Source organism: Pogoniulus pusillus, chromosome 1 (assembly GCF_015220805.1).
Source record: "Pogoniulus pusillus isolate bPogPus1 chromosome 1, bPogPus1.pri, whole genome shotgun sequence".
Taxonomy (NCBI): Eukaryota; Metazoa; Chordata; class Aves; order Piciformes; family Lybiidae; genus Pogoniulus; species Pogoniulus pusillus.
The window spans coordinates 38,457,847-38,484,880 of NC_087264.1; the positions used below are offsets into that span (position 1 = coordinate 38,457,847).

Here is a 27,034-nt window from a genome sequence, read left to right on the forward strand (position 1 = left end):
AACACTACAAAGAGGTACAGCAGCAAAGCAGCTTCAGCTCAGTCTTTCAGCCAAGGACACCTCCCATCTTTTGTACACTGTGTCAAACGTTTAGTGGTAAGTTATTGCACGACATAATTCCCCAGTTTATTGAAGTCTGAGTAGTTGTGACATTTGAGATGTACACCTGCTGCCATTGCAAAAGTATTGTGAAGAAAAATCTCAGCCTTAATGATAAGCAGATCGGCAGTTGACCTGTTCAACTCTTGTCCAGCTAAACTCTGAGGGAGAATGGATATTCACAATTTCTTAGTCTTCAATCCTGGAATGACATTTTAGATAGATTGAGGATCTTGTAATCATATACCAAAGGTTACAAATGTATTGGGGCTCCTAATGAAACCCCACACTGGGACTTAGGTAAAATCTAGAATCCCATCTCTCCCCATTACATGAAGTTGGATCCAGCTCTGGATTATGCTGCTAGATTTTCTCCTCAAATCATCATTACACAGACAAAAGGCAGGAAAGACAGTGATTGTTGTACTCTGTGACAACTGTTGTTTAAAGCTGACCTAGCAGATCCAACACAGAAACAATGCTAAGCGCATGGAAAGCTCCATGGTTTTGTCTTTAAATAACTGAAAATCTCACTGGCATCAGGCAAGAGAGGAAAACTGGTTTCCTACAATGCCTGTTGTAGATAACATGGGCAAATTAGCAGGTGAAAGGAACTTCTGGCACTCAAAATTCCCAGAGCAGAACATGCTACTCTGATATTTCAGAGGATGGCTGCTCTTTCCAAAGCTTTGTGCACCTTATCAGATATCTTTACATTGTCTCTTCACTTCAACCTTTATTTGTTGCTAGCCCACAGCAGGTCCTTCTTCTCCAGTATTTACAAAGCACAATTCAGTACTGCCCTGAATGAAACAGGGCAATACTTCACAACATCACACCAGCTGCACCCATTCACAGTAACAACGCACACTGGTCACATAAGAATCACCTTTACAGTGCTATGCTCCTTCCACAACTAGTTCTGTCTAAACCTGAGTATTTACAAAAATCCACAAATGGTTCTTCTCAATAAATTTTGCCCAGAAGGTCTTAAATTAGGATCCTCTGATTTCCTCCAAGAGTAGATAAGAAATAAACAAACAACCTACCTGGGACCTTTATCTCCAAACCTAATTGCTATGTAATAATTTCTGCCAAGAAATAGACAAGGTTTTTAGATTAGCTGCATATATATATATATATGTATGTAAACAATCAAGGTGATCCGTTTCTGGGTCCAGACTTTGGAATACTGTGCCTCAGTTCCCTCCTTTGGTTATGGCAGCTCCCACTGCACAGGTTTTTAGTGATATTGTTTATATGGCACCCAGTCCTCCAGACAGCGGAAGGGCCTATGCAGAGCCAGCTCTGGAAGCCACCACAGCTGCAGGCTGCATGGGCTCCTGCCAAGGCAACCAGCACAGCAAGTCACCCCACCCCGGGTGGGATGCCCCAGCCACACCTTTTGGCAGCCCCAGGCAGGGCTGGCTGATGGAGCTGGTACTATCAGTTCCATGTAAGACGGTGAATCCATTATTCAATGCTTATTTCTGATGACTCACTCTAAAACCCAAGAGCTATCATTATCTAAAGACTAGCATAAAGCCACTTACAGGGCTCTCATATTTTATTTTTTCTCACAATTATTTATTCTAACTTCATCTGACTTACTGCTGCTTCCATTGTTACCACCCTGTTAAAACAGAGGTGTAACTGAAACAGTATTTAAACTGCCTTCAGCCTCCAGCTTGCACAGGAAAAGCTTATGGTTCCATCACAAGGAAGGTATGATACCCCAGCTAACATGACAATAAAGCAGACTACACTGGGAAACCAACTTGGTATGTTTATTATTCAAAGATTAATTCAATCTCTAGCACCACCCTTACTTTAAAAAAGAAAACTTGTTCTGCTCCATAATTATTGTCCCTTGAATCATCTCTTCACTAGATCACAAAATTGTCAGGGCTGGAAGGTACCTCAATAATCATCTAGTTTCAACCTCCTTGCCATAGGCAAGGACACCTCACACAGATCAACTACACAAAAAGGACACCTTGCAGAAACCTTCTTCTAGAAATTCAAGTTCTAGTAATATACAGCATTTTATTAATTATATTATTCCATCTTTAACAAAGCATCCAGAATCAAATAGAACAGTCCAAGACTATGATATTCTTGATTTATAACTGAAAAAGACTGCACTTAAATTAGAAAATTGACTTCAAGTATGGTATCTATCAAGTCCACTCCAATGTAATGCGAGTGACTGGAGATTATTACTCCTTTTTCCCCTCAATAAAAAGCAGACAGCTGATAGAAGTCAGTATATCAAAGTTCCTTTACAAAATCTTTCACAATTAAAGATCATGCTTCACATTCTTAATGTCACTGCACAGACAGGGCTTCCTCCATGCCCCCACACCACTAAACCCCTTTCTGAGCAGTGAATGTGTACCAATCACAGTAGTAGCTCACAAAGGAATGTCACAGTACAAATCTAATCCATGGACAGAACGACTCTATGATAAACTACTTCAAAAAGAGAACATTAGCTTATTGTTATCTCCACATATACTTAAAACACCTACCACCCTGGATACTAAAAGCAAAAACACAACACCACTACCACCCCCAAAAACCTACCTGTGTTTAGACAGCCAGTTATTAATAAGCAAAGGCACTAATGTAGTAGGAGACTCCTACCAACTTCAGTAAAGCCAGGGTTCACCTAAGAAGTATGTGGCCCACTGTTTAGAGCTCCAAGATGACGAGGAAGTTTTTAATCAAAGACACTGTGAAGTTCTTAAAAACAGGAGCATGCATTTGAAAAAAAAATTAAATAAACTGAAATGACTAAATACACCTAAAAGACAAAACTTTAGCTGTAGAACTTAGACATACTTCCAGGTTTCAACAAAAGTTGCATAAAAGATATACCAGTACCTATTATCTACCACTGGGCCATTAAAAAAAAACCAAAACACACAATTCCTTGTCATTTTTCTGCCTTTTGGAAAGTTTTGAGAAAAGCAAGCAGCATTCAGAAACACAGCTTCTCAAAGACAGTTCTGCACCAAAACTCTGCACTTCAACTTTTATTTTTTTTTAAACAACAAAAAGTCCTCCACTTAGGAAAGTCAGGTTGTCACCACCTTACATTTTGGAATACAAAACTGAAAAAGAAAATCCCTATTAAAAAAAAAACAAAACAAAACAAAACAAAGACAGGACTTCAGCCAAGGTTTGAGCTACTTATTGCTGTAGTTGTAACTCTAGTCCATTTAAACCCCTATGTTTTGGTCATTTGTAGCAAGAACATGTTTGGAACACTAGCAGCAATAGAAAACCCCTTTAAAACCTACACAAAGTTACACTGTTGAGTGAAAATTAGCAGAAATCATAACCCTTGGAACATAATAAAGCATCCTGGAAAAGTACAATTGAATCAATAGCTAGAAAATGGTTGCTTTAAAGTGCTTATGTGAGCCTATGTCAGTAAAGTCTTCCCCCCAACCCCACAGCAGATAAAGTCCAGAACCATGGCACTATTCCAAACTTCATGAACACAGCCTTCACTCCACCTCAATGCATCTCCCCCACCCTGCTCCAAGAGGCAGAATACAGAAACTCGAAATGACTGCTCATTCCTAATTTAGGCCATATGCACAAATAAGACTGTTCAGCAAAGGAATGGACAGCAAAGAGTACACCTGAGTTTAGTCTTACAAACCAACTTTTGTAAATAGCATTAGATGAATATATCCATGTCTCTAATAGGAATCTAGATGTCCTTTCTTACAAAAAGCATTAATAGAAATACCCAGCAAATGCAAACCATACAATAGCAAAAGCTTTAAAGCCCCATTTAATAAGATGGTTTTTCTGATTAAAAATAGAAGGCAATTAAGAGTTACTCAAAATTACAGTTAGGAAAAGCTTTCACAGTGCAATATTGAAACTGTCACAAAGTTAAGAAAATACTGATATCAAAGAACAATCACAATGTTAAAGTAGACAAAGCTACTATACAAGGGCGTATCTTGTAAAATTAAAAGGGATGAACACAATATAGGGAACACCTCATGTCCCTGCCACTACATAGCTTGTTTCTTGTCTTCAGAGTCATATTTGTGTCTTTCTGACATCGGTAGAAGTCTTGTTAAAACTAAGAGGTTCATTCTTCTTTGCAGACCAGACTTCAGAGCCAAATAACTTCTTGAAAAGACGTTCTTCATCACTGCACAATTTCAAAGTAGTGCAATATTGCCATGATGTGCTGAGGCATGAACACATAGCCCGTGTACAGTGCCATTCCGACAATGGAAACTAGCATGGAATCTGAGCTACAGTTGAGGAAAAAAGGAGTTGAAACAGAAAGCACATTCTGCATCACTTAACTATGGCATGCAAGTTTTCCTGGTAACTACCTTAGAACAGTACGGTTTTTAATCAGACAGGATCAACTGTTTTCAGTAATTATAGCCACAGGAAGAACCAACTGAACACTGAGTAACAGAACACTGGTAGGAGCAGTCAGTGAATTATGGAAAGATGCCCTGCAAGTTATCCACTGCATGGTCACCAACACAAGGGGACAGGCCAAAGCATGGGAAGGGTGAAGGAGGAACAGAAAGCAGGCACTGGCATATACCAGTTTTTACATGCATCTTCCTAGGTACTAAGCAAGTCTTGCAGAAGCCAGCCCCATTCAGCCAAGCAGAAAAATGTTAACCACATAACAACAAAGAAAGATAAAACCAAACCAAACCAAACTCTGTAACAATAATAGAAGTAGCTGTACTGAGTAAGAGTTCTGATTTGTGGATGATCTAATTTTTAAGCAGCAGCATTAGATGATGACCTCAACTTCTTGGAGCAGTATGGTCTAGCAGACTTCATTTAACTGATGTGTAGGATACACGTGGCGTGAAAGTTTATTGTTACCACAATGAAGTTGGGAAACCTCAAACTCATTTCTAGCTGCCAGTGTCCTCCATGCCCTAAGTCATTACATTATTCTGTTCATTTCTCTATGTGTGTGTCACTCTCAGACACCCACAGGCAAGCAGCTCAATGTATGTGTTGTCAGTACTCTGGAAAAGGAAACCTCAGAAGAAGTGAGAATTGCAAGCAACATCACGATGTGCACCTCACTATTTCCCTCACAAAGCCTCAGAGTATCAAGCTTAGCTTCAAGTTGTGTACTTATGTAAGTACACACACTCATTAGTACTTTACTACGGCAGATTACACTGTAAAACAAATTTCACATGAAGCTAACTGTTAAGCAATCTTAAGATGAGCACTTTATTAGTTGAACTCCCAACAGGGACCTCTTGTAAAATTTATACATAGGCGAGACAGTATCTTTGTCAAGCTCAACCAGTTGTTGATGCTTTATCATGGTTGGACTCGACCTCTGGAGGTCACTTCCAACCCCTACCATTCTGTGATCTACAGAAATTATGGCATCAGACTACTGTAACGTTACGCCACTCAAAGTTCAAGGGTTCAGAAATTCAGAAGTAAATTTCACCTGCAGAGATTCAGTAAACTTAGATAGAGGCACTTAAGAAAAGCACTGGAGATTTACAAGCATGATAGTAGCGGACGGCAGTACTCAAGTTCCCACAAGTGAAACCAGAGGACTTAGGCATGCTCTGTACCTCCATGGAGTCTCCACAGCACGCATGTAACCAATGCTCTGTGACTGGCCGATGGCAGAGGTATTAGTTGTGCCCCTTAGAGCATACCATGCCACTTGCTGTGCTTTCAGTCCCAGAAGATTATACAGTAAGAGATAAAATGAAGGTCAATAAATGCCTTCATATAACCTTCTATCAAGCTCTTCCACTCCCCAAAAGCCAAACAAAACTACCAACTCGGGGATTAAACACTCATCTAATAAAAAACATCTGACAAAGCAGCATGCAAACGTAAGCTTGCAAGGCACTGCAGAGTGCATAGTTACTTTCCACCAAACAAAACCACGAAACAATTCGTTAAAGACATCTATGTTTAACACAAAGCTCGAGATTTCTGTGCAAAGGAGAGGACGAAGAGCCACCATAACCCTACAGATGAAAAATTAAAGGAGATGTAACTTCGAGAGATAAACTTATGCCTGAGGAGAAACAGAGCCGGCTGCCAGGCGTCCAGTGACAGGCTGCGCAACACCAGCATGAGCGTTCTTCCCCCAGCCTGGGCAGCACGTTAGCTTAGGAAGGTGTGGAACTTAGCCCCTGCCCGGGAGGAGGACATACCCTGCTCCCGAGCGGAGGCTGCTGTTTCCCTGCCCGCCGCGGGCATGGGCCGCGCTCGGCGCCCTGCGCCAGCTGCTCCCGGCCCGGCCCGGCCCGGCCCGGCCCAGCTCTTCCCCTGCCGCCGTTCGCCCTCACCTCCAAAACAAACCGTCAGCTGCCCTCAGCACGGCCACAGCTGCCCTCAGCACGGCCACAGCTGCCCAGGGTCGCCGGCTCGGCACTGCGCCCCACGGCGAGGCGGCGGCATGGCCGACGGAGCCGCCACACCCGGCGGCGACCCCGGAGCAAGCCCGGAGCAAGCCCGCAGCCGCCGCCCGCCGAGCACACGGCTGCAGCCCCCGGCGCCGCGGCGCCCGCGCGCACCCGCCCGCCAGGCCCCGCGGGCAGCGCCGGCCCCAGAAGGATACTGAAGACAGTGCGCTCCCAGGGCTCCAGCATGTAGAGCGCGGTCACCAGCAGGTACTGGTAGTACAGCCACGACATCTGCTTCCAAGCCGAGCCCAGAGCCATCGCTCACGCCGCGCTCCCCCCGCCCGCCAGCTGCCCTACGCCGGGCCCAGGCCGAGCGCACACAGAGGGCGGTAGCAACCCGGGGCCCTCCCTCCGCCGCCGGGCGCGGTGCAGCCCGGCCCCACCCAGCGCCCGGGCGGCCGCAGCCCCCCGCCATGGAGGCGCGGAGCACTGTGGGCCTGGTGCGCTGTCAGTGCGTCGCTGGCGGCCACAGCGAGGCGCAGTCCAGCGCCGGGTGCCGCGGCCCGGCAGAGGTGCACGGGTGACGTCGGTCCCGTCGGACCCTGCCTTACACGTTGAAGTCCAGCAGTGCCTGACAATTCCTGTCCCAGCTGAGGGCTGGCCGCGAAGCTGGAGGAAACTGCCACTCTGAGTCACTTCTAGGAGATGGCGCTGCAGCCTGTTTGCTTTCATCCTATTAAAGTCCAAATGGGCGTTCAGGGAATCAGAGAAGGCCCAGAACCCGTGCTTAGCAGTGCCCTTGGGAAGTGTACATGTATCACTGTAGGCTGGGGACCGACCTGTTGGAGCGCAGTGCAGGGAAAAGGGACTTGAGGGTGCTTGTGGACAGAAGGATAACCACGGGCCAGCAACGTGCTCTTCTGACCAAGACAGCTGATGTCATCCTGGGGTGTATCAGGAGTGTGGCTAATAGGTAGAGAGAGCTTCTCTTCCCCCTCTGCCCTGATGAGGCCAAGCTGGAATAGCGTCCAATTCTGGGCCCCACAGTTCAAGAAGGATCTCAGGGAACTGCTTGAAAGAGTCCAGTGCAGAGCCACAAAGATGATGGAGTGGAACATCCCCCTTATGATGAAAGGCTGAGGAAGCTGGGGCTCTTTAGCTTGGAGATTGAGGGGTGACTGTGTTTACAAATACATGAAAGGCGAGTGTTGGGAGGACAGAGCCAGGCTCTTCTCAGTAATGTCCACTGGTAAGACAAGGGGCAATAGGTGCAAGCTGGAGCACAGGAGGTTCCATGTGAACGTAAGGAAAAGCCTTTTCAGTGGGAGGGTGTCAGAACACTGGAACAGGCTGCTCAGAGAGGTTGTGAAGTCTTCTTCTCTGGAGACATTAAAAATCTACCTGGATGGATTCCTGTGATCCGTAGGTGATCATGCTCTGGTAGGGGGGTTGAACAAGATGATCTACTGAGGTCCCTTCCAACCCCTAACACTCTGTAATTCTGTCTTACAAATGCTCTGCGGGAGTCATCAGCATCTTCAGCTGTCAGAGGGTAAGACCCAAACAAAAGTATGGCTCAGATACATGAGACCTTAACATCAACCAAGTCTAAGCAGAGTAATCCTGTATGAATAGGGAAAATGGGGAAAATAGAGGCAGTAATCAATTGTTTACTGTAACTGCTGCAAATTTTGCACCTCCCTAATGCACTTGGGGTTAAAAAACAGAGTGGGATGCCTCTGCCCTGACTGCTAACTGGCCTAAGATTAGGAGATTAATTCCCAAAGACTAGCCTGGGACTCCAAGATTAGAAAGGCTGATGGCAGCTTATACTGGCAGTCTAGTTCAGAAAGTGCTAGTTGAAAGCCTTTTGGAAGGGGACATATGCACAAATCAGGCACTAAGTGGAGTCTGTGGTGCAACCATGAGGCACTGGGACCAGGCCACCAGCCAGCATCTCAAATACCAAGTGCACAAACTATGGATTAGGAACTGGTATTGACCCAGCAGGCTCACCTTGCTCAGTGAATCAGTTTGCATTTATGTCACTGAGCACAGTGTGTTTCTGTTCTTGCAGCGACCCTGCCCCTACCTTCACCTGTGCTATCGGTACAATCAAAAGGAGGAAATACAGTAACAGGAAGGTACACATACAAATTATTTACAGATGCAAAATACAACTACAGTACCAGAATATAACTGGGGGGGGGAAACAACCAACCAAGCAAAAAATCTGGCAGAAACAGATGAAGACTGTACTGATTTATGTGGCAAGATCTAGAAAGGGATTTAATTCAAACAGATAACATGTAGATATACCTTATCTATATAGATTTATTTCAGTACAAAAAGAAACTAGAACACTAATACCTACGATTGACATCCCACACACAACTGGCTAAAAGAGCCGTTGTTCAAGACTTCTGTTCCAAGTTGCAATTGCTGCTGCAGCAATGTGGCAGGTAGGACAGACCGCCCACAAACACAGGGTCCTCACAGACCCACAGCAAAGGGAGGAGGCTTTCTAGCAGCTGGTAAAGATCAGCTCAAAGCCCCTAGACATTAGCTGTTGCCTCCAGGTCTAGAAGTTGGCCCTCCCCTTAGTTAAGAAATTGACCACAGCAACATCTCACAGAGTATAAAGGGAGTCCTGCTATAGGGAGGCAGTTCTGTCCACACTGAAGTAGCCTGGCAGCCAATCTTCCTTTGCTCTAGAACAGGACCTTGTCTAAAGAGTCCTCAGTCCCAGCCTTGGTGAGAGTGTATGTGTGTGTGTATATATATATATGTGTGTGTATATATACACATACACAAATGTATATATATACACATATATCTCCTGGGTACCTGTGAGATTTTTCTTTCCTGAGTGTGTCCACATTTTGCTTCATCTCTTCAAACAGTTTAATTAGTTATGCAACAGTATTTTTCACTGACACTTGAATCTATTGTTGAGTCAAAAGGAGAGCAGATTAATTGCAATAAATCCAGTTTTCAGCTGTCTGTTGCTGTGTTTGTGGCTGCCTCCAAGACAAGCAGTCCTCTGTTGGTGTTGCTGCCTGAAGAAGGGAAGGTAATCATGAAAGCCTCCTTTCTCTGTAGACATGTACAAAGTTCAAGGACAAATAGAGTATTCTGCACAACTAAAGCATTACTCCCATTCAAAGCTGCAAGCACATCATCAAGTCCCAGTCTTGCATGCTCCTATGCTTCCTAACTAGAAGCTCTGCAATTCAAGTAATAAGGCAAGCAAGAAGCAGCAACATATTCCTGATGTGCATATTCCTGACATGAGAGGAAAGGTAATGTCAACAGGCATACCAGCTCCATCTGCCCTAACCTATCTTACACCTTTTCAGTATGGTGCATACATGGGGTTTTTTGCTACTTAACCCCTTCAGAAAATTTGACACTACCCATATAGGGTTTCTCCTACTTCACCAGCTCCATTCTTGCCCCTGCTTGGAGAATGCCATCACCTATTATTCCTTCTGCTACCTCCCACGCTGACACTTGAGGCCCTGAACTACGTTCCCACACACTCATGTTTCCTGTATCTCAGTACAAAGACCCTTAACCTTGAGGCTACACAGAACCTCTGGTGCTTCACCTAAAAACTAAGGAGAACTACACCAAGGCAAGTATGCCCTACAGCAGACTATATCCCCTATCACACTTGCTCCTCCACCTGATGTCCAGAATTTTGATGTAAACCTCCTGGTTCATGGCACACACTCAACAATGTATTTTGCACTTTAGATGCTCACATACCTATCAGTATGGAAGACACACACTCCACTGAACTGTCTGTAGGTAGCAAAGACAAGACTGAGATTGTACCTCAGGCAGATCCCACCATGCCTCAAAACACATATGGCTGGGTTTTGATGGTAGGTTGCACACCCTACTTGCCAACCAGGTATTCAGCAGCTGCCTCATCAGTTCTCCATTAAGTAGAGGTTAAGTTTCTGCTGACAGGAAAATGGTAAATCCATGTTTCCTCATGTAATCTTGAGAAAAGAATCATCATATTTTTCGGTTCCAAGCATACAAGCTAGCTCCATGATCATGGATATGACCATACAATTCTTCTTTAAATATGTCACCATCAGGAAAAAAGACAGAAGTCCAGTATTCTCTTAATATACACACATTAAAGATTCATTACATTATTAACAATTAATATGCTGATTTAAATGATCCATGCAGCAAACCTGAGAGAAGCTTACCTTCCATTCTGTATAAAAGTTTCTATTTTTGAGAATTTAATGGACCAAAAATTTAAATATGACAATTCCTTCTCTGTCAAACCTACCAAAAAGCTAAACATCCCAACTCAAGAATGTTACCACGTGCCACAGAAATGACCAGTGCAGCCATGGAGAACCAGTTACTACACAACATTTATTCTAAGCAGCAACTGTAATGCATATTGAGATAATGGAGAGTCTATATACAGGGAATGATCAAAATGCACAATCTTACCTTCTATTTACAAAGTTTTAAACCCTCACACTTGATGGTGTGAAAGAATCTTGCTCTCAAATGCATGTAGTTAACTGTATTAATTTCATAAACTTTGCAGAAGTCCAGCCATTATGAAAATGTACATTTTTAGAGGCCTTATTTAACAAAAGGCCAACCTGCCTGCATTTTTGGTACTTCACAGTCTTGAAATAGTGCAGGAATACTTTTTGCCCTGCTTTCGCACGTTAGCAGTGGCTGGCTAGAACATTGAAGAAGTGAAAAACTTCATCTTTATCCATTACTGCCACTTCAGTTGAGCATTCAGTGCATAATACTGGATGATACAACTCCTCTTCTTGATCTGATTGCATAGAGGCAGTTTCTTTGCTGTGCTTCATTTTCTTACTTCTTTTCTTTGGCTTTGCTCTGTATTTCAGAATCTCCTCTTTGTTAACAATGCAGTTCATCACAAACATTGCTCTATATTGTGTTTTGTATGATTCATGTCTACAGAGAAGGAGAGAAAATGCCAAGTCAGTCACTCAACTGGTAGAACTTGACTTCCAAGAAATCAGTTATCATCACTTGAAAAGGGATTAAAGATAGGAAGTGCCATGCCAAAAGGCTGAAAGCAGAAAGAAAAGGTGAAGATTTTGTAAACGGAGCAAAAGGAACAACTACAAAAAGCATTTAAAAAAAACAGAATTGTAGCCATCTATCTTCTTCTTCAGGTGTTCTGAAAACCACACTGCTTCTGGCTAAATATACACCCAGAAAAACAGTAGTATTGTTACTGCAGAATTTGGCACTGCTGATTATAGCTGATGATAGACAAAAATCACAAAGTTCTGAGTGAAAACAGCTCAACCACTGGCACTTCCATCCTAAAATGTCTTGCAAGCCTGAAATTTGTAATTTATGAATAACAAATGCTGGCAGATCATAGCTGAAAAAGCATGTCTATAATAAAATATCAATGGCCCATGTTCAGTTGTCATTATTACAATGACTCTCTAGCTGGAATATGTAGCAAAATTCAAGACTGAAGTTGAATTCAGTTCAGCACAATGTTGCTCAGGCTGCAGCTTTATGGTAGCCTAAACCAACCTAACAGGTGGTTTCAGAAGTCCTAGCTTGACTTCTGCTGGCTTTACTGCTTTTATAACGCCACGCGGAGCTATTTCAGTTCGTTAAACACACAAAAGACGTGTCTGACAATAAAAATGCACCTTTTTTCTGTCAGCTTAGCAGACTCAATGACAGAACAGGTTCAAGGAATACCAGAACCACCAGGACAAAGTGAGAAACAGCACCCAGTACTTAGAGGTGATTTCAGGCTGCTGTGGAATTTCATCCTCACAAAGGAGAAGTCATTTATTCATCATTTCACAAGACTTCTTTCTCCTTTATTCTCAGAGTCCTCTTCTTAGTAGGGGCAACAATACTAAGTTTGCAGTGCAGTATGATACTGCAGAGCTACAAAACACACCATGGACTCTCACCTGAATGCCTTCCAGGTACTTTTAAATGTAACTGTATTCAAACCCAGACTTCTAAGACTCAAACCAAGTAAGAATATACTGTCTTTGTTTTGCTTAATCCTCCCCTAAACAAAGAACAGTTACACAAAAACAACCTGGAATAATCGCATGCCTCTAAACATCAAGCCAGTGTAATACTAAAAAAAAAAGACCAACAAATTCAAAACAAAACAAAAGATCAGCAGCCTGCACCTCCTGCTTGGTGCCTGTGGTATTTATTTTTAAAAATCACTTCCTTCCTCAACAATGGTAAAGTTCTACCCTGTTGCAGGTTAAACTGATTAACACTCTTACAAATCTGCATTCACTTCTAAACCTGATTCACATGTACCTGCCATCTCTTTATGAGCACCACCTTGCAAGACAAACTGCATCAACTGAGTTTCTGGCTGATAATGTTACAAAAAGACCCCTTACTATTCAGCAATTACCTCTGGCAGTCCAGGCACAATGTTGTCATGCAAGCAGGGCAGTTCAAAACAGCATCACTGTTTGGAACAGCTGAAGGTTTTGCCTGCTGCTGCAGCAGAACTCTTTTTTGATTACAGTAGCTACCAATTCAAGACAGGACAAAAGAGAGAGAACAAAGTTAATTACATGCCCTTGCATATCAGCTCAACTGTCAAATTTGATTTTTTTCTTAAGATACCAATTTTATACTTGGTTCCTTCTGGACACCTTTTTCAGCAACTCAAAGCACATCAATAAGTAGAGCAGAAAACACTCATCATTATCATTTGTTATATACAGAGGATTTTAATTCTGTGAGAAAATAGATCTGGAACGAGAATGCACACCTAATACCCCTCCCCTCTGACAAGGCAGGTGCCTCAAGTGCAGTCTCTGCAGGTGACATACATTAATCTTATCCTTTTCAACAGATTTTACACAGTGAATTTTACTTCTGCTGCAACAACCATTCTTCTACTTCACCACTGGAAACATCCTCAATAAAGCAGCTTCATGCTGTTTCTATTTTACCTGAGTATTTTGTGGCTTACTAAGTGCAAAGTTTTCCAAAACTTGAAATACAGTATTTAGTAGGAACAGATATTAATTTAGCAATCAAAGTATCTGACAGCCTTTTCAGGAAAGGAGGTTGGAGCCTGATAAGGGTTGGTCTTTTCTCCCAGGGAACTAGGGATAGGACAAGAGGAAACAGCCTCGAGTTGCACCAGGGGAGGTTTAGGTTGGACATGAGGAAAAATTTCTTCCTCTTGAGGGCTGTCAAGGCCTGGCCAAGGTCTCCCAGGGCAGTGATGAAGTCTCCATCTCTGGAGAGATTTCAAAGAGCTACATGGAGATACGGTGCTGAGGGACATGGGTTACCGGTGACTTGGCAGTGCTGCGTTAATGGTTAGATTTGATGATCCTGAAGGTCTCTTCCAACCAAAATGATTCTGTGACTTACAGCACATTTATTTAGATGAGATCTACAGACAAAACTAACCTACAGAACTAAGAAGTCATTATTTTAAAAAACTGGAAGTTTGAGAATTGGGTAATTTTGAAGACTCAACTTCCATTCCTGAAAATTTTTACAGCCATCTACGTTTCCAATGCTGTAAACTCCAAATAAAAAATATTCTCACTGCACGGATCTGACAGCATCAGCTCTTGCCCTATACTCATCACTTCCATTTATTTTTTTCAGTTCATGCTAAGTACCCTAGAAGTCAAAACTTTATAGTCTCTTACCCTCTTCTCTGTGAGTCTACCCACTCTTGGTCTCTGCTGTCTTCTTCTGGGTCATAGAGCAGTTCGTCATTGGAAGGAATCCGACGTTGCTGATGTTTTCTGTTTTTCCGGACATCCTGCGTAACTGGAAGGATTTGTGTGAGCCCCTATTACATCCATCAGACACAGGATGATTCTCTACTGCAAAAATTTCAGTACTCATCTTTTAACTTTCCTTCTATACGCTCACAAGAAATCTGAACTGTAATAGAAAGGTCTAACTCAGGTCTCCTCCAAATGCACTACTCCAAAGCATTAACACACCTTACATATACTAGGATAAAGTTACAGAAACTAGACTGAGATGAAAGGCTGCCTTCAGGAACAGCCCCTTGATTTCACTAGAGGATTCTGCACGACCCAAAAGAATGTTCTCCTCTCCTCAGCCATTTACCCAGTTTATCTTCATCCTCTGAATCAGAATCGAAGTAAATGTCATCGTAGTATTTTGAAGTGGTGGCAGATCCAGTCTGCCCAGTACTTGAGGAAGTACCTGTGAGGGAAATTGGAGAGAAGTGGTAAGAACATCCCACTGATAGGTCATCAAGTATGCAGCCCAGAATAAACCTTCATTTCCAAGTTAAATCTATCCAGAAGTCATCTGCTTTATCTGGATGTGCTAAGTTACAGCTCTCCCAGTTTATTCCCATATCCTGATCCATTGTGTTATTTCTTTTGCAGGCACTCTCCCAGAGCAAAGCTGCTCACTCCAAATGAACCTCAGGTACAGATCAAAGCAGTATTTCTCCCAAGGTACACTCCTTCTCTAGGCATAGAGGACATCACATCAAATGTGATCACACCTGCCTCTGCCCTATGTAATCCAGTCTCGGACAACTCCACAGATGTTGTCACATGAAAAAAAAAAGCAAGTGTGGCACAATTTTACAAACTTTGCTTACAATAAAGTTCACTAAAAAAAAATACCCCAAAATTTCAGGGCCACACAAGTTCAAAAAAGAGCTAGACTAATTGCCACACAGATGTGTCTGTCACAGCCAGACTGCACCAAAAATCCCAGTCTGTAGACAGATACGGTAAAAACAGCACTACATCTTCCTGACTGCACAACAAAACCTAAAGCTCGGATTTGTCCACTAACACAGATAAAACAAACCCCCTGAATGCAGTGAAGCCTCTAAATTAAAAGGGAATATATTGATTCTCCAATACATTGGAGAATTGAGAGCACTTCATTAAGCGTTTTGTAAGAGGTAAAAAGAATCCATGCTCTTAAATGCCAAAGCAATCCACCTCTTCTACCCACAAAACACCAACTCCAGAACACATACATCTGAATAGAGTTTTACTGTTTGATGTAACAATTAGAAGCAGGCAAGGGAGAAAGAGATTATAATTTTTCCTGAGCTCTTCCACCAAACGATTTAGGATTTCAATCTGCTATTCTTTTCTTCAAGAAAGAAGGTATCTTGATAGTCACCCAGCACAAAGTACAAGCAGTGCAACCTGCTCAAGATACTTCTAAATATATAAGACCAACTTAAGAAGAAAGATATATGGGAGGGAAAGGGACTGTTCCAATAAAAAGAAAGCACATTAAAGCAAGAAATCAGTTCAGAAACATCAAAGTCTGAAAGCTTGAACAAGTGACATTCACTGAAACGGCACCTGATAGCCGTTTCTGCTGAAGCAATCAGCCATTTAAAAGATTTTCTGTAGGCTTCAAGCAGCAGATGACTGCCATCAGACAGATCTCTAGCCACAATAATAATAAACTTCACACGTAAGTGGACATCAGTTCACGATTTCATATGCAAGCAGCTGTTAAAATTACCTGTTTCTGGCGATTTCCATCTGCCTTCCATAGTCCTCATGGTAGTGGTCAGTTCTGCTTCCATCTCCTTTTGGAACTCATCGTCACTGGAAGACTCGCTTTCACCAGTCAAGCACTCCCGTATCAGCTTACGCTTCTGGTCGGGAGTGCCGTGTAAGAGCACATCCACCTCATCTTCTGAGCTACAATATTAAGTGTTACACAATTATTGTAACTGTCTGAAAACACCGAACCAGTCACTCAGAGAATGAAGACCTGAATCGTGCGGTCACGCTAGGAAGCACTTACTCGCATTTATAGGAAATTTATTTGTTAAAATGTTTTATTAGCTTGCTGGTGTCAAACCTCTGTTTGTAATGCAAAGGAGCTTCAGCTGACTGGCTGCCGCTCTGCTTTTACACACTGGCATTAGAAGGGTTACAAACTTAAGTCTCTTAGATAGGCCGCGCACAGGGCAAGGGTCTCACGGCCTCGCCGCCCGCAGACAGCACCCGGCCCACAGCCCCGCCGGACCTCCTCGGACCCGGCCAGAAGACGCCAGGGAGCGGGGAGCGGGGAGTGGCGGAAGGCCCTCGATTCTACCGCCCCAGCGAAGGCAGCCACAAACCGCCTCGGGCCTGCCCGCAGCGGGGGGCTCTACAGCACCTGCTGAGCGCTCGCTCCTCGTCGCTGGGTTCCTCCACCACGTACGGATCGTCCTCCTCCCGCAGCCGGCTCATGGCGGCGCGGAGCGGCCTGCAGCAGCCAGAGCAGCTCCTCCACTTCCGGCCGCCGCGACGGCTTCCGGCGGCCGCGCGCCTCCCGCCCCCGGCGCGTGCCGCGGCTCGGCCCGCGGAGAGGGACGGAGGGCAGGGCCCGGCCCGCGGGGCGCGGAGAGGGACGGAGGGCAGTGGCCCCGCGGGACGCGGAGAGGGACGGAGGGCAAGGGCCCGGCCCCGCGGGGCGCGGAGAGGGACGGAGGGCAGTGGCCCCGCGGGACGCGGCGGTGGGACTCCGCGCCGGGCTCCCGACCCGTGCCGCCGCTCGGCCCACGGAGAGGGAGGGCAAAGCCCCGCCCCGCGGGCTCCGCCTGTGCCTTCGGCGCTGCGAGCCTGGCGGTCAGCTTACCGCGCACGGGTCTTCGCAGCTCCGCCGGCGGGGTTAGAGCTTTAAGAGACACAGCTAATACCGACAGGCTTGAACAAAATTTAATGAGCTAGTAACACCGCACACCCAAGTCTAACCTAAAAACCGTTCGCACATCCTACTTAAAATATTTACAGTGGTGTTAGCTGTATATACATTGCAATCTTTGTGCCGTGTAGTCTACTTTTAGACGAGTTCCTTAGGAATTCTAGCTGTTACATCTGCAAGATGAACAGCAGCGCAATATGACTGTAGGAGCCATTGCTGGAACGTGTTACATACAGGAGAGAAGTTGCTGCAAGCCGTTGGGCAGTGGTAATCAAAAGTCTGAGGGAGGCTATGTGTGTGCAGCCCAACACACGATGCAAAGAGCGTGCTCAGCTCAGAAACCTCTGCCTCTGAAATGTTGCCGTGTGCCAGACGGCAGCGTAGGGATGCCGCTCTGTGCAAGTCACCCTCGTAGAGAAAACCAAACGCGCACACTTCTGCAGCAGTACAGGGAGTCTGTAATCACAGAAGCATTGACTTACACTGGTCTGCGTTTCCAAATACCCCATTCACCAAACATCTGGCTGCTCCACTGAAGCTCTACAAACCCGTATAAAGCAGCAATCCTACTGTGAAGAGCAATTTAATCAAGTAAAACCTACTTTTATGAGATCCTGAAATTGCACAATAGAACAGCACCTCTTTGAAGAGTTGTGTGGTTCAACTAGAAGAGACAAAGCAATACAACAAATAAAACTGGATTCATAAGGTTTAAGTCCAGCAAGCAGAACAAGATCCTTTTCAGGCACTCCTTTATTTGGGATGCCTTAACTTTTTTTCCGAAGCAAAGCTTCTTATCTGTATGAAAGTGGGGCACTACTACTACCTTTCACTGATGTTTTAGATATTTTCTGATCTCCCTTTACTTTTCCCCTTTTGGAAAGAAACCCGAGAAAGTTCTCTGACAAGCACTTCTGCCAAAGAAATTGCAAAGTCAGACACCAAGCTCAAAACAATTTAAGTGCATTGGATACAAAAGTCACAGACGAACAGATAGGCAAACAGATAAACCTGAGAACGCAAGTGAAAAACTACTGGGCGAGTAGTGTCAGACCAATCCAATACTCGATGGTTTTATAGGATGAATAGAGAAAAAGCTGATTGATTTACTAGAAAATATTAAGCTTACAGATGATACAATGTCTGCATAATTTTAGAAAAATCATCAATTTCATGGTTTATTTTACAATAATTGGATTAGTCTACAAGTTAAGGCAAACATACTAATGCATTTGCTTTTCTTTTTAAATCATAGTTATAAAGGTTACACAAAGTTCTCCAAAATTTCTAAGAAATGTTCACAATTGAAAAAAAGATTTAAGTTTCTTGATATCAGTACATGAAAAAAAAACCAAACCCTCAGACAATGTATACAATGCCATCATAATAACAATATACTAATATCTAATGGTAATACTTAGGCCATTTGAACAGTGTGCTCCAAATGGTGAACTTGAGAAGTGGTGAACTTTACAAAGGTAAATAAGATTGGTAGCGTATCATAGTATTTGTAACATGAACATAATTATATTGGCTATTTTCACAAAAACAGAGCATTGGTTTCTGAACAATGAAAGCATAATGATTAAATAAACACGAATATGTATGTATAACAAGTATGCTGTTGCTTCATATAGTCTGGAGCTACTTTCAGGTGTTGGGCTTAATTCTTTTGAAAGGAGCTGGCTTATATGCACTTTGTCAACTGTTTTCTCCAGGAACTGTAATTGCCTATTTAAAGTCATGAAAACAAAATCCAGAGGTGGGCAGCCCTTGTTAGTGGGAGGACAGAGCGTAGCTTATGTGTCACCATTTAACACTGCCAGGCAGCTCTGCAGCAGCTGTAAATTACCCTGTTAAAAAAAAAAAAACAAAACACAAAATCATGACCACATTTCCCTGTTTGGTTTTATATTTATGACAAAAAAAAAAAAAAAAGACCACTGAGGAAGAACAGGCAGGTATTAAGCTTATGTAAAAATATTTATGTAAATAACTTTTATCTTAAAGTTTTGGGGTTTTTTTACTGTAGGAGCATTGTGTCATGGAACTGAACAGAGCCAATTTGAGATTTAGGAAAAAAAAGGCATTTAATACCTTTTCCATGTTTCCTCACCAGTTTCTCACTAAAGATCTAGTCTGTGCCACAAAAAACTATTCACTGCAAAGCCCTGTCTTAGCAACAAGTTTCCAGTCATAAGTAACTGGAATATAATTCTCAAAGCAGAAGTATGAAAATATTCTATTGAATACTGCAGTCACCAAGAAGTGTTAACCAATTCACAACACTCAGTACCTCCACCTTATAGCAGCCATCTAAGCTCACAGCTCTGTTCAAGGGCAGGCCTTGCTTGAAAGACAGCAGAATGTTTTACATGCTTAAAGCTACAGAAGTGATTACCAGAACATTAAGTAAGCTTCATTTCTGAGGTTGAATTTCATCCTTCTTTTCAAACACAAAGGTGTTTTATATCTTATTTAAAGCATTCTAACCCTACCATAAAAACCATACAGCTTAACTGCCAAATTACTATATCAGTAGTGTGCCCAGGTGGCCAAGAAGGCCAGTGCCTCCTGGCCTGTATCAGGAATAGTGTGGCCAGCAGGACCAGGGAAATCATTCTTCTTTACTCAGCACTGGTTAGGCCACACCTTGAGTACTGTGTCCAGTTCTGTGCCCCTCAATTAAAAAAAAAGATGTTGAGGTGCTTGAACATGTCCAGAGAAGGGTAAAAAGGGTGGTGAGGGAGCCCTACAGGGAGGGGCTGAGGGAGCTGGGGTTGTTAAGCCTGGAGGAGGCTCAGGGGAGATCTTATTGCTCTCTACAACTACCTGAAAGAAGGTTGTGGCCAGGTGGGAATTGGCCTCTTCTCTCAGGCAACCAGTGACAGAACAAGAGGACACAGTCTCAAACTGTGCCAGGACAGGTTTATGCTGGACCTTAAGAAGTTCTTCACAGAAAGAGTGACTGGCATTGGAATGGGCTGTCCAGGATGGTGGTGGAGTCTCTGTCCTTGGAGGTGTTTTAAAAGGAGACTGAATAAGGCTCTTTGTGCCATGCTTTAGTTAATTAGAAGGTGTTAGGTGACAGGTTGTACTTGAAGGTCTTTTCCAACATGGTTAATTCTGTGATTCTGTGTCTCCTGCCAGACAGGCAGGACAGCAGTCTTCAGCCCAAAAAGGTAAGAAATCTTAATTATATCCCCCAGTAAGGTTCTTACAACCCAGCTTAGGCAATTGACTACATTAAAGGCTCCAAAATAGAAGATTCCCAGCTGTGTCCACCAAATCCTTTTCAGCCTTCTCCAGAAGACAGTTACATCTTCATCAGCTTTGTGTCTTTTTATGCCTATACTGGCAAAGGGCAGTCACATGTTATTTAAAAGCTTTTAATAAATTCTGTGACATGAACTAGCTCACTATACATGAGATGCATGGGGTCTTGGTGGTCCAGCTTTGCAGTGTACAAAATACGTAAATCTATTGGTCTCTGATACTGAACAGCTGCTTTTTAGCTGTAATGAAGTAAGGAATGAAAAGCATAACTTCAGTCCTCAAACCTAATACTTCAGTCTGAAGTGTTCTTTGTGAGCTGAATGCATGTTAGGTGTCACAGAAGTGTGACTGATCTTTCGTCCGTGTCTTTACAACCCATTAACAGCATGAAGTACATTTGCAATTCACAAGCCACTATGTAGCACTCAAAAGAAGGTCCCAAGATGCTTTTGATACAGCAGCCATTTCCAGACTCAGCCACTCAGTCTACTGAAATTTTCCAAATAGATGATCATCTATTTTCATTACCTGTACAAACATTCATGAGAACAACCTTACTCAAACTGGAATAAATCAAGGAAAATAGGGGCTGTGAGCCATTACTCCTTCTGCCTGCAACATCTGACATTTGACTTACATCAGCATGGCTCAAAAAATTCCTACCAATTCAGATTCAGAAAAGTGTTTCTTGCCAACTCAAAATCCTAAGCTCCAGATATTAGTTACTGGCAGAACCACACTGACAGAAACGTCTTTTTCAGGCAAGAAAGAATTACTGACATTTAAGCAAATCTTTTGGCACCGGATTTCACTTACTCTCTTCTTCTGTCCATTCCAAAGCACATCTGTTGCTAGTAATGCAACACAATTTTTTTTGCCACAAAAACCCAGAGGCAAGAGCACATATATTAGTATCTATGGAAAGAGATGGTCAGGTATTTTTTTTATAACTTGAGGCAAGTGGCTACCCAGCTGCAATTTTTATGTCAAAGGACTCTAGAAGCATAGCCAAGGCTGTAAATGTCTTAAGTATATGATTATAACCATAGCAGTTTCACCAGCCATCAAATTTCCCTTCTTGAACATGAAGTCCAACAAAGGAGCATCTCAAAATCCAGCTGTTTAAAACCAACCACTTAATTCAGTCTTACATTACTTACAGCTACATGAAGCCATAAAGAAACACAGAACTAGTAAAACAAAAGTTAAACATGACCTAGAGGGATAGTCAGACAGAATGGCCATATCAAAAAAAACCCATCAGTCTGTTTAGTATAGGTCAGAGACCAAGCAGAACCTAAAGCTGCAGTTTGGCATCTAATTTAAGTGTATCTAGGATACATACTACTGCTAAAAGCTCAGCTTTCTTTTATTCCCAGCCAAAGCTGTGTGTGTTTTTACACAAAGGGATGATGTGAAACAAGACTGCAAATAAAGCTTAGAGAAACTCAGAGCAAATTTTAGCTTCATCTTAATATGCAGCTGCACAAAAAATAGTGCCAACATAAAGGAAAGGACAGAGTCATGTATTGTCATCCTTCCTGGCAGCTTAAAGCAATCTAACACAAAGTCTGTTTTTTTGGCTTTTTCAAACATCTTGAGCTGCAACCAGAATCTGGATAGCAGGAGAAACCACTTTCTGTCTCACAGTAAAACAGTGCAATGAGTTTTCAAAAATAGACAGGTATTCAAACTCTGCAGCTATAAAATATCAAACAGCTACAGAAACATAAAACTGAAGCCAAAAATTACCTTCAAAGAGATGAGTATTCCAAAAGCATCTAAAGCACACCAGTCCCTCGGAGATCTTTCACCTATGTTTTGTTTTTTTTCCTTTATTATTCAAGGAATAATAAAGGGAATCACCTTCTTGGATGATGCTGATCTTCAATTTCCCCTTCCTGAGTCTGAAGTGTGCATAACATAACTAATGTACCCATTGGGGGTTTCCAAGCATAGAATATCTAAAATCTGTTTAAATACAGGCCAGAAAGGAACACAATTACCTTAGCATGCTTTAATTCCAGTTCTGCTAGTTCCACCAGATTTTTTCTGAATGCTGCAACTCTTCTTGTCTTAAAGTCTATCAGTTCTACAGAAAGTAAAAATGGGTAATTAACAGTATTACTGTTCACAGACTTCCTTCAGTATGAAAGAGGTGAAAGGATAAGAAATGGCAACAGGAAAAAAACCCTGAAGTTTAATCAGCACATTTCAGGGTCAAAGATGACACCAAGATGGGGGCAGATGTGGGTGGGTTGGAGGGCAGAAGGGCTCTGCAGCGGGACCTTAACCTCCTGGACAGATGGGCAGAGTCCAATAGGATGGCGTTCAATAGCTCCAAGTGCAGGGTGCTGCACTTTGGCCACAACAACCCCATGCAAAAGTACAGGCTGGGGACGGAGTGGCTGGAGAGCAGCCAAACAGAGAGGGATCTGGGGCTGCTGATTGATACCCGCCTGAACATGAGCCAGCAGTGTGCCCAGGTGGCCAAGAGAGCCAATGGCATCCTGGCCTGCATCAGGAATGGTGTGGTCAGCAGGAGCAGGGAGGTCATTCTGCCCCTGTACTCTGCACTGGTTAGACCACACCTTGAGTACTGTGTTCAGTTCTGGGCCCCCCAGTTTAGAAGGGACACTGAGATGCTTGAGCGTGTCCAGAGAAGGGCAACGAGGCTGGTGAGAGGCCTTGAGCACAAGCCCTACGAGGAGAGGCTGAGGGAGCTGGGATTGTTTAGCCTGGAAATGAGGAGGCTCAGGGGAGACTTTATTGCTGTCTACAACTACCTGAGGGGCGGTTGTGGCCAGGAGGAGGTTGCTCTCTTCTCTCAGGTGGCCAGCACCAGAACAAGAGAACACAGCCTCAAGCTACGTCAGGGGAAATTTAGGTTTGAGGTGAGGAGAAAGTTCTTCACTGAGAGAGTCATTGGACACTGGAATGGGCTGCCTGGGGAGGTGGTGGAGTCGCCGTTCAAGGCAGGATTGGACGTGGCACTTGGTGCCATGGTCTAGCCTTGAGCTCTGTGGTAAAGGGTTGGACTTGATGATCTGTGAGGTCTCTTCCAACCCTGATGATACTGTGATACTACAACACTATTGGATGAAAGCAAACTATCACTGGAGTTCCACATCTCTAGCTAACCTTTTGTGGATGCAAAGCTCTTTTGAAAAAAAGGCTGCAATATGGATGGCTTTAAACACTTAATTCCTTGTTCCACATGCATTATTCTTTCAAGGCTGATATGTGAAAGTCTTTAGGGAAGATATTAAGCTAGAAGTAGCATGAAGAACAGAGGAAGCAAGTACGCTTTATGCATATCCCTCTGTGAATAATAGCATCATGCCTTCTCCACTCTTACTTGCAGAAATCATCAAATCCTTACATGATAAAACCAGAAGAGCACAGTGTTTAAACTTTGAACAAATCTGCCTCAAATAAGATGACTATTAGCTCAGAACAATCATAGCCTCAAAAAACCCTAAGTTTCCAGGGCACTAAAAAAACAACATATAAATAAGGCTCCTTTCTAGAGCAATTTCAGTGAGATTTGATTTCATCATCTCCTCCTTTTCTGATGTAGTATCATTTCTGTGACAGACGGCTGCCTTCACAGGAGAATGTATAAAACCAGAATGGGAATAGCAACAGTACTTTAAAAGATTAGGTTTGCCTTTACTGTTAGGAATTATCATCTTTCTGGTCTATACTGTGCACATAAAAATAAGTGGTTAAGAAATAATTTGCACATGGACTTTGCCCTGTTTAACAGATCCAAGCGGAGCCAAAGGAAAACATCATTAGGATTTTCTAAAATAAGTAAATTCTTATTAAAAGATAATAGTTCTCTTTAGGACACAGAACAAAAACTACTCTCATTAATAACATCCTAAAATCTGTTAATTTTCAAGTGGTAAGATAGGATCAAAGACCACCCAAATACCTTGTTTTGCTGATTCAGAAATCTTCTCAAATTTCTGACAGCATATTTGCTGAGTAGTTTCAGCTTGCAACACATCTTTGTTCTTTGCTCTTGCTTTATCCAATGCCTTATTAGCATTTTCATAATCCACTAGTGACCTAGACCTTCTATATAGGAGATCCTATAAAGAAAAGAAAGTATAAAATAGGTATGGTGTTTACAAAGATTTACCCAAGAATTTTAGTATATATCAAGCAAGAAAGAGACAGTGAGAGAAATAACTCCGATTTTTTTGCTGTTGTTGTCTTTCAATTCATACTAAGTTATTTGCATTCACTTTACTTCATTCTGCAAGTCACAGGAACATCCATACCGGATCAGATGCAAAATTTAATAGTCTGGTCTGCATCTTGTCTGACAGAGGCTAGCAAGAGATGGCTTAGATGATACTCCAAAAACAACCAACGAACAACCACCAAAAAAACAAAGAAGAGGCAATCATGGAAAATTTCACAGCTTCTAAGATTAGCAACAAAGTGTGTTTATATTATCTATTTGAAATACACACAGACTCCAAGAAACAGGTAGCATTTTTTGTGTTGTTATCTTCTGCCCATGGACATTTTCTGTCATGTGCTTCCTCCTTCTATCATATTACATCAAACAACACTAGAGTGACAACACTAGAATGAGATGTTCATAGGTATAAAACACTAAATCTGGCCTATATGTTTTTACATCGCAGACCAGCCAGAGCATTCAATTTTAACACTTAAAAAACCAGAATTGCTTGCAGTCTACGAGCAGCAGAGACATGAACCATTTAGCAACAACTCTTCCACTGGTTTTAGTTACAGTGCACAATTTGGCCTCAAGAAGTGGTTCAGTAAGTCAGTCCCACAATCAGCAACTGCACTGTTACCTACAACAGAGATCCAGATTTTGCAGTTAAGGGAGAAATTGCAGACTAGAGCTGGCAGCATTTTAACCTATCTATGGCATATTTCTCAAGATGATCCTTTATTCTCTCCTTTCTTTTTTTTTTTTCTCTTAAAAAATACTCAAAAAAAAATCATAAATTCACCTTAGCAGCTTGAGATTCCCTTAGGTAATATTTCAGAAGATCAGAAAGTTTAAGATCTTCATCAGCAGATACCCGGGCCTCTATTTTCTGGAGAAACAGTAAGCAAAAGCATCAATTAGAAAAAAAAATTACACTTTGGGCATTCACTTGTACGATGTAAAGGCAAGATAAAATATACAACAGAACATAACAGACTGTCTTTTTCAAAATCATTTCATTTGTTACAGAATATTTAAAGCTGCACCATGAGAAGCACTATTAGGATTTTCCATTCACATGTAAGCAATAACCTACTGCGTCAGCAAGCAATAAGCTTTCTATTTTAAAAGATGCCTTCTCAGTTTCAATCACAGACTAGAAAAACAGCAGAGAAGTAAAAATCTGATCTACTACAAAGAGCCATATGTGTTTTGTCTTGACTTTGAGATCAAAGAAAAAACAGTTTTTAAGGCATCTCTGCAGACTAGCTGTGTACCTGCATGTATTAAATGATCCAAGAGACCCATACACTTATCTGCTTTTATTTGAAATAGATATTTATGTGTATTTAGAAACACAGTGGGTTAAATCTTAATTTTAAAAAGGCAACATTTTAGGTCAAGTCTCATTAACTTCATTTTCTTTGCAGTATGTATTCACACAGATACAACTGTGTTCAGGAAATGCACACATTTTGCATATGAAAGTTTTTCCAATACAAAGCAAGCATCTTCTGCTCTACCAAGGCAAACAAGATCTTTTAAAATCTGGTTAAGAGCATCAGCAATAGCATTTCTGAGTCAAGTAACTGCAGAAACAGATCTTAGCTCCAGGGAAAAAACAAACAAACAAAAAAACCCTAACAAAGAGCATGACCACCGTTTTTGGATTAAGATTTACATTTCCTCATCCCACAAAGGAAGGCCTCTAAGTATTTTAGAGTGACAGCAGCTTTATCAGTGCCTTACACAGAAGGCAGGAAGACTGCCTAGAAATGTTTGGCAGACTGAAGACTCCTAAGAATCATTTCCCAAAACAGATGAGTGAAGTTTTACTCTTTTTCACAGAATCATCCAATGGTTTGTGTTGGAAAGGCCCTTACAGATCTTCTAGTTACAAGCCCCTTGCCATAGGGTCACCTTCCATTAGATCAGGTTGCTCAAGGACCCCATTCAACCTGGCCTTGAACACTTCCAGAGATGGGGCATCCATAACCTCTCTGGACAATCTGTTCTAGTGCCTCAACACCCTTCACAGCGCAGAATTTCTTGCTTACATCTAATCTGAATCTACCCTATTTCACTTTAAAGTCATTACCCCTCATCCTGCCACTGCATTTCCTTGGAAAAACTTCCTCTGCAGCCTTCTTGTAGCCCTCCTTTAGATACTGGAAGCCTGCTATGAGGTCTCCCTGGAGCCTTTTCTTCCCCAGGCTGATATTCTCAAGTTTCTCAGCCTGCCTTTATAGAAGAGGTGCTACAGTCCCCCTCGTTATCTTCATAGCCCTTGTCTGGACTTGCTCCAACAAGTCCATGTCCTTCTTAGATTGTGGGCCTCAGAACTCAA

General features: G+C 42.6%; 3 protein-coding genes across 4 annotated transcripts in view; all 3 read right to left on the reverse strand.

Moving 5' to 3' along the window:
- Positions 1–2,125: 2,125 nt before the first annotated feature.
- SPTSSA (serine palmitoyltransferase small subunit A) lies at positions 2,126–6,963 on the reverse strand. Its single transcript, XM_064148742.1, has 2 exons — positions 6,713–6,963; positions 2,126–4,380 (listed from the first exon to the last, which is right to left on the reverse strand). The coding sequence occupies exons 1-2, from the start codon at positions 6,813–6,815 to the stop codon at positions 4,277–4,279; spliced, it is 207 nt and encodes a 68-aa protein (XP_064004812.1). The 5' UTR covers positions 6,816–6,963; the 3' UTR covers positions 2,126–4,276.
- A 3,918-nt stretch (positions 6,964–10,881) lies between these two features.
- On the reverse strand, positions 10,882–16,853 carry EAPP (E2F associated phosphoprotein). The gene is made up of 6 exons (XM_064148723.1): positions 16,683–16,853; positions 16,038–16,219; positions 14,637–14,735; positions 14,204–14,327; positions 12,937–13,056; positions 10,882–11,471 (listed from the first exon to the last, which is right to left on the reverse strand). Exons 1-6 carry the CDS (start codon positions 16,754–16,756, stop codon positions 11,210–11,212), a joined length of 861 nt encoding a protein of 286 aa, XP_064004793.1. The 5' UTR covers positions 16,757–16,853; the 3' UTR covers positions 10,882–11,209.
- Positions 16,854–17,202: 349 nt separating this feature from the next.
- The window catches only part of SNX6 (sorting nexin 6), a 31,138-nt gene continuing 21,306 nt past the window's right edge, over positions 17,203–27,034 (reverse strand). For both annotated transcript variants that reach the window (XM_064148710.1, XM_064148705.1), the window contains exons 11-14: positions 25,490–25,576; positions 24,427–24,586; positions 22,493–22,578; positions 17,203–19,063 (exon numbers count right to left, since the gene is read on the reverse strand). In XM_064148710.1, coding sequence (XP_064004780.1) covers positions 19,010–19,063; positions 22,493–22,578; positions 24,427–24,586; positions 25,490–25,576 — 387 coding nt within the window. In that variant the 3' untranslated portion in view covers positions 17,203–19,009. The remainder of the gene's footprint in view (positions 19,064–22,492; positions 22,579–24,426; positions 24,587–25,489; positions 25,577–27,034) is intronic.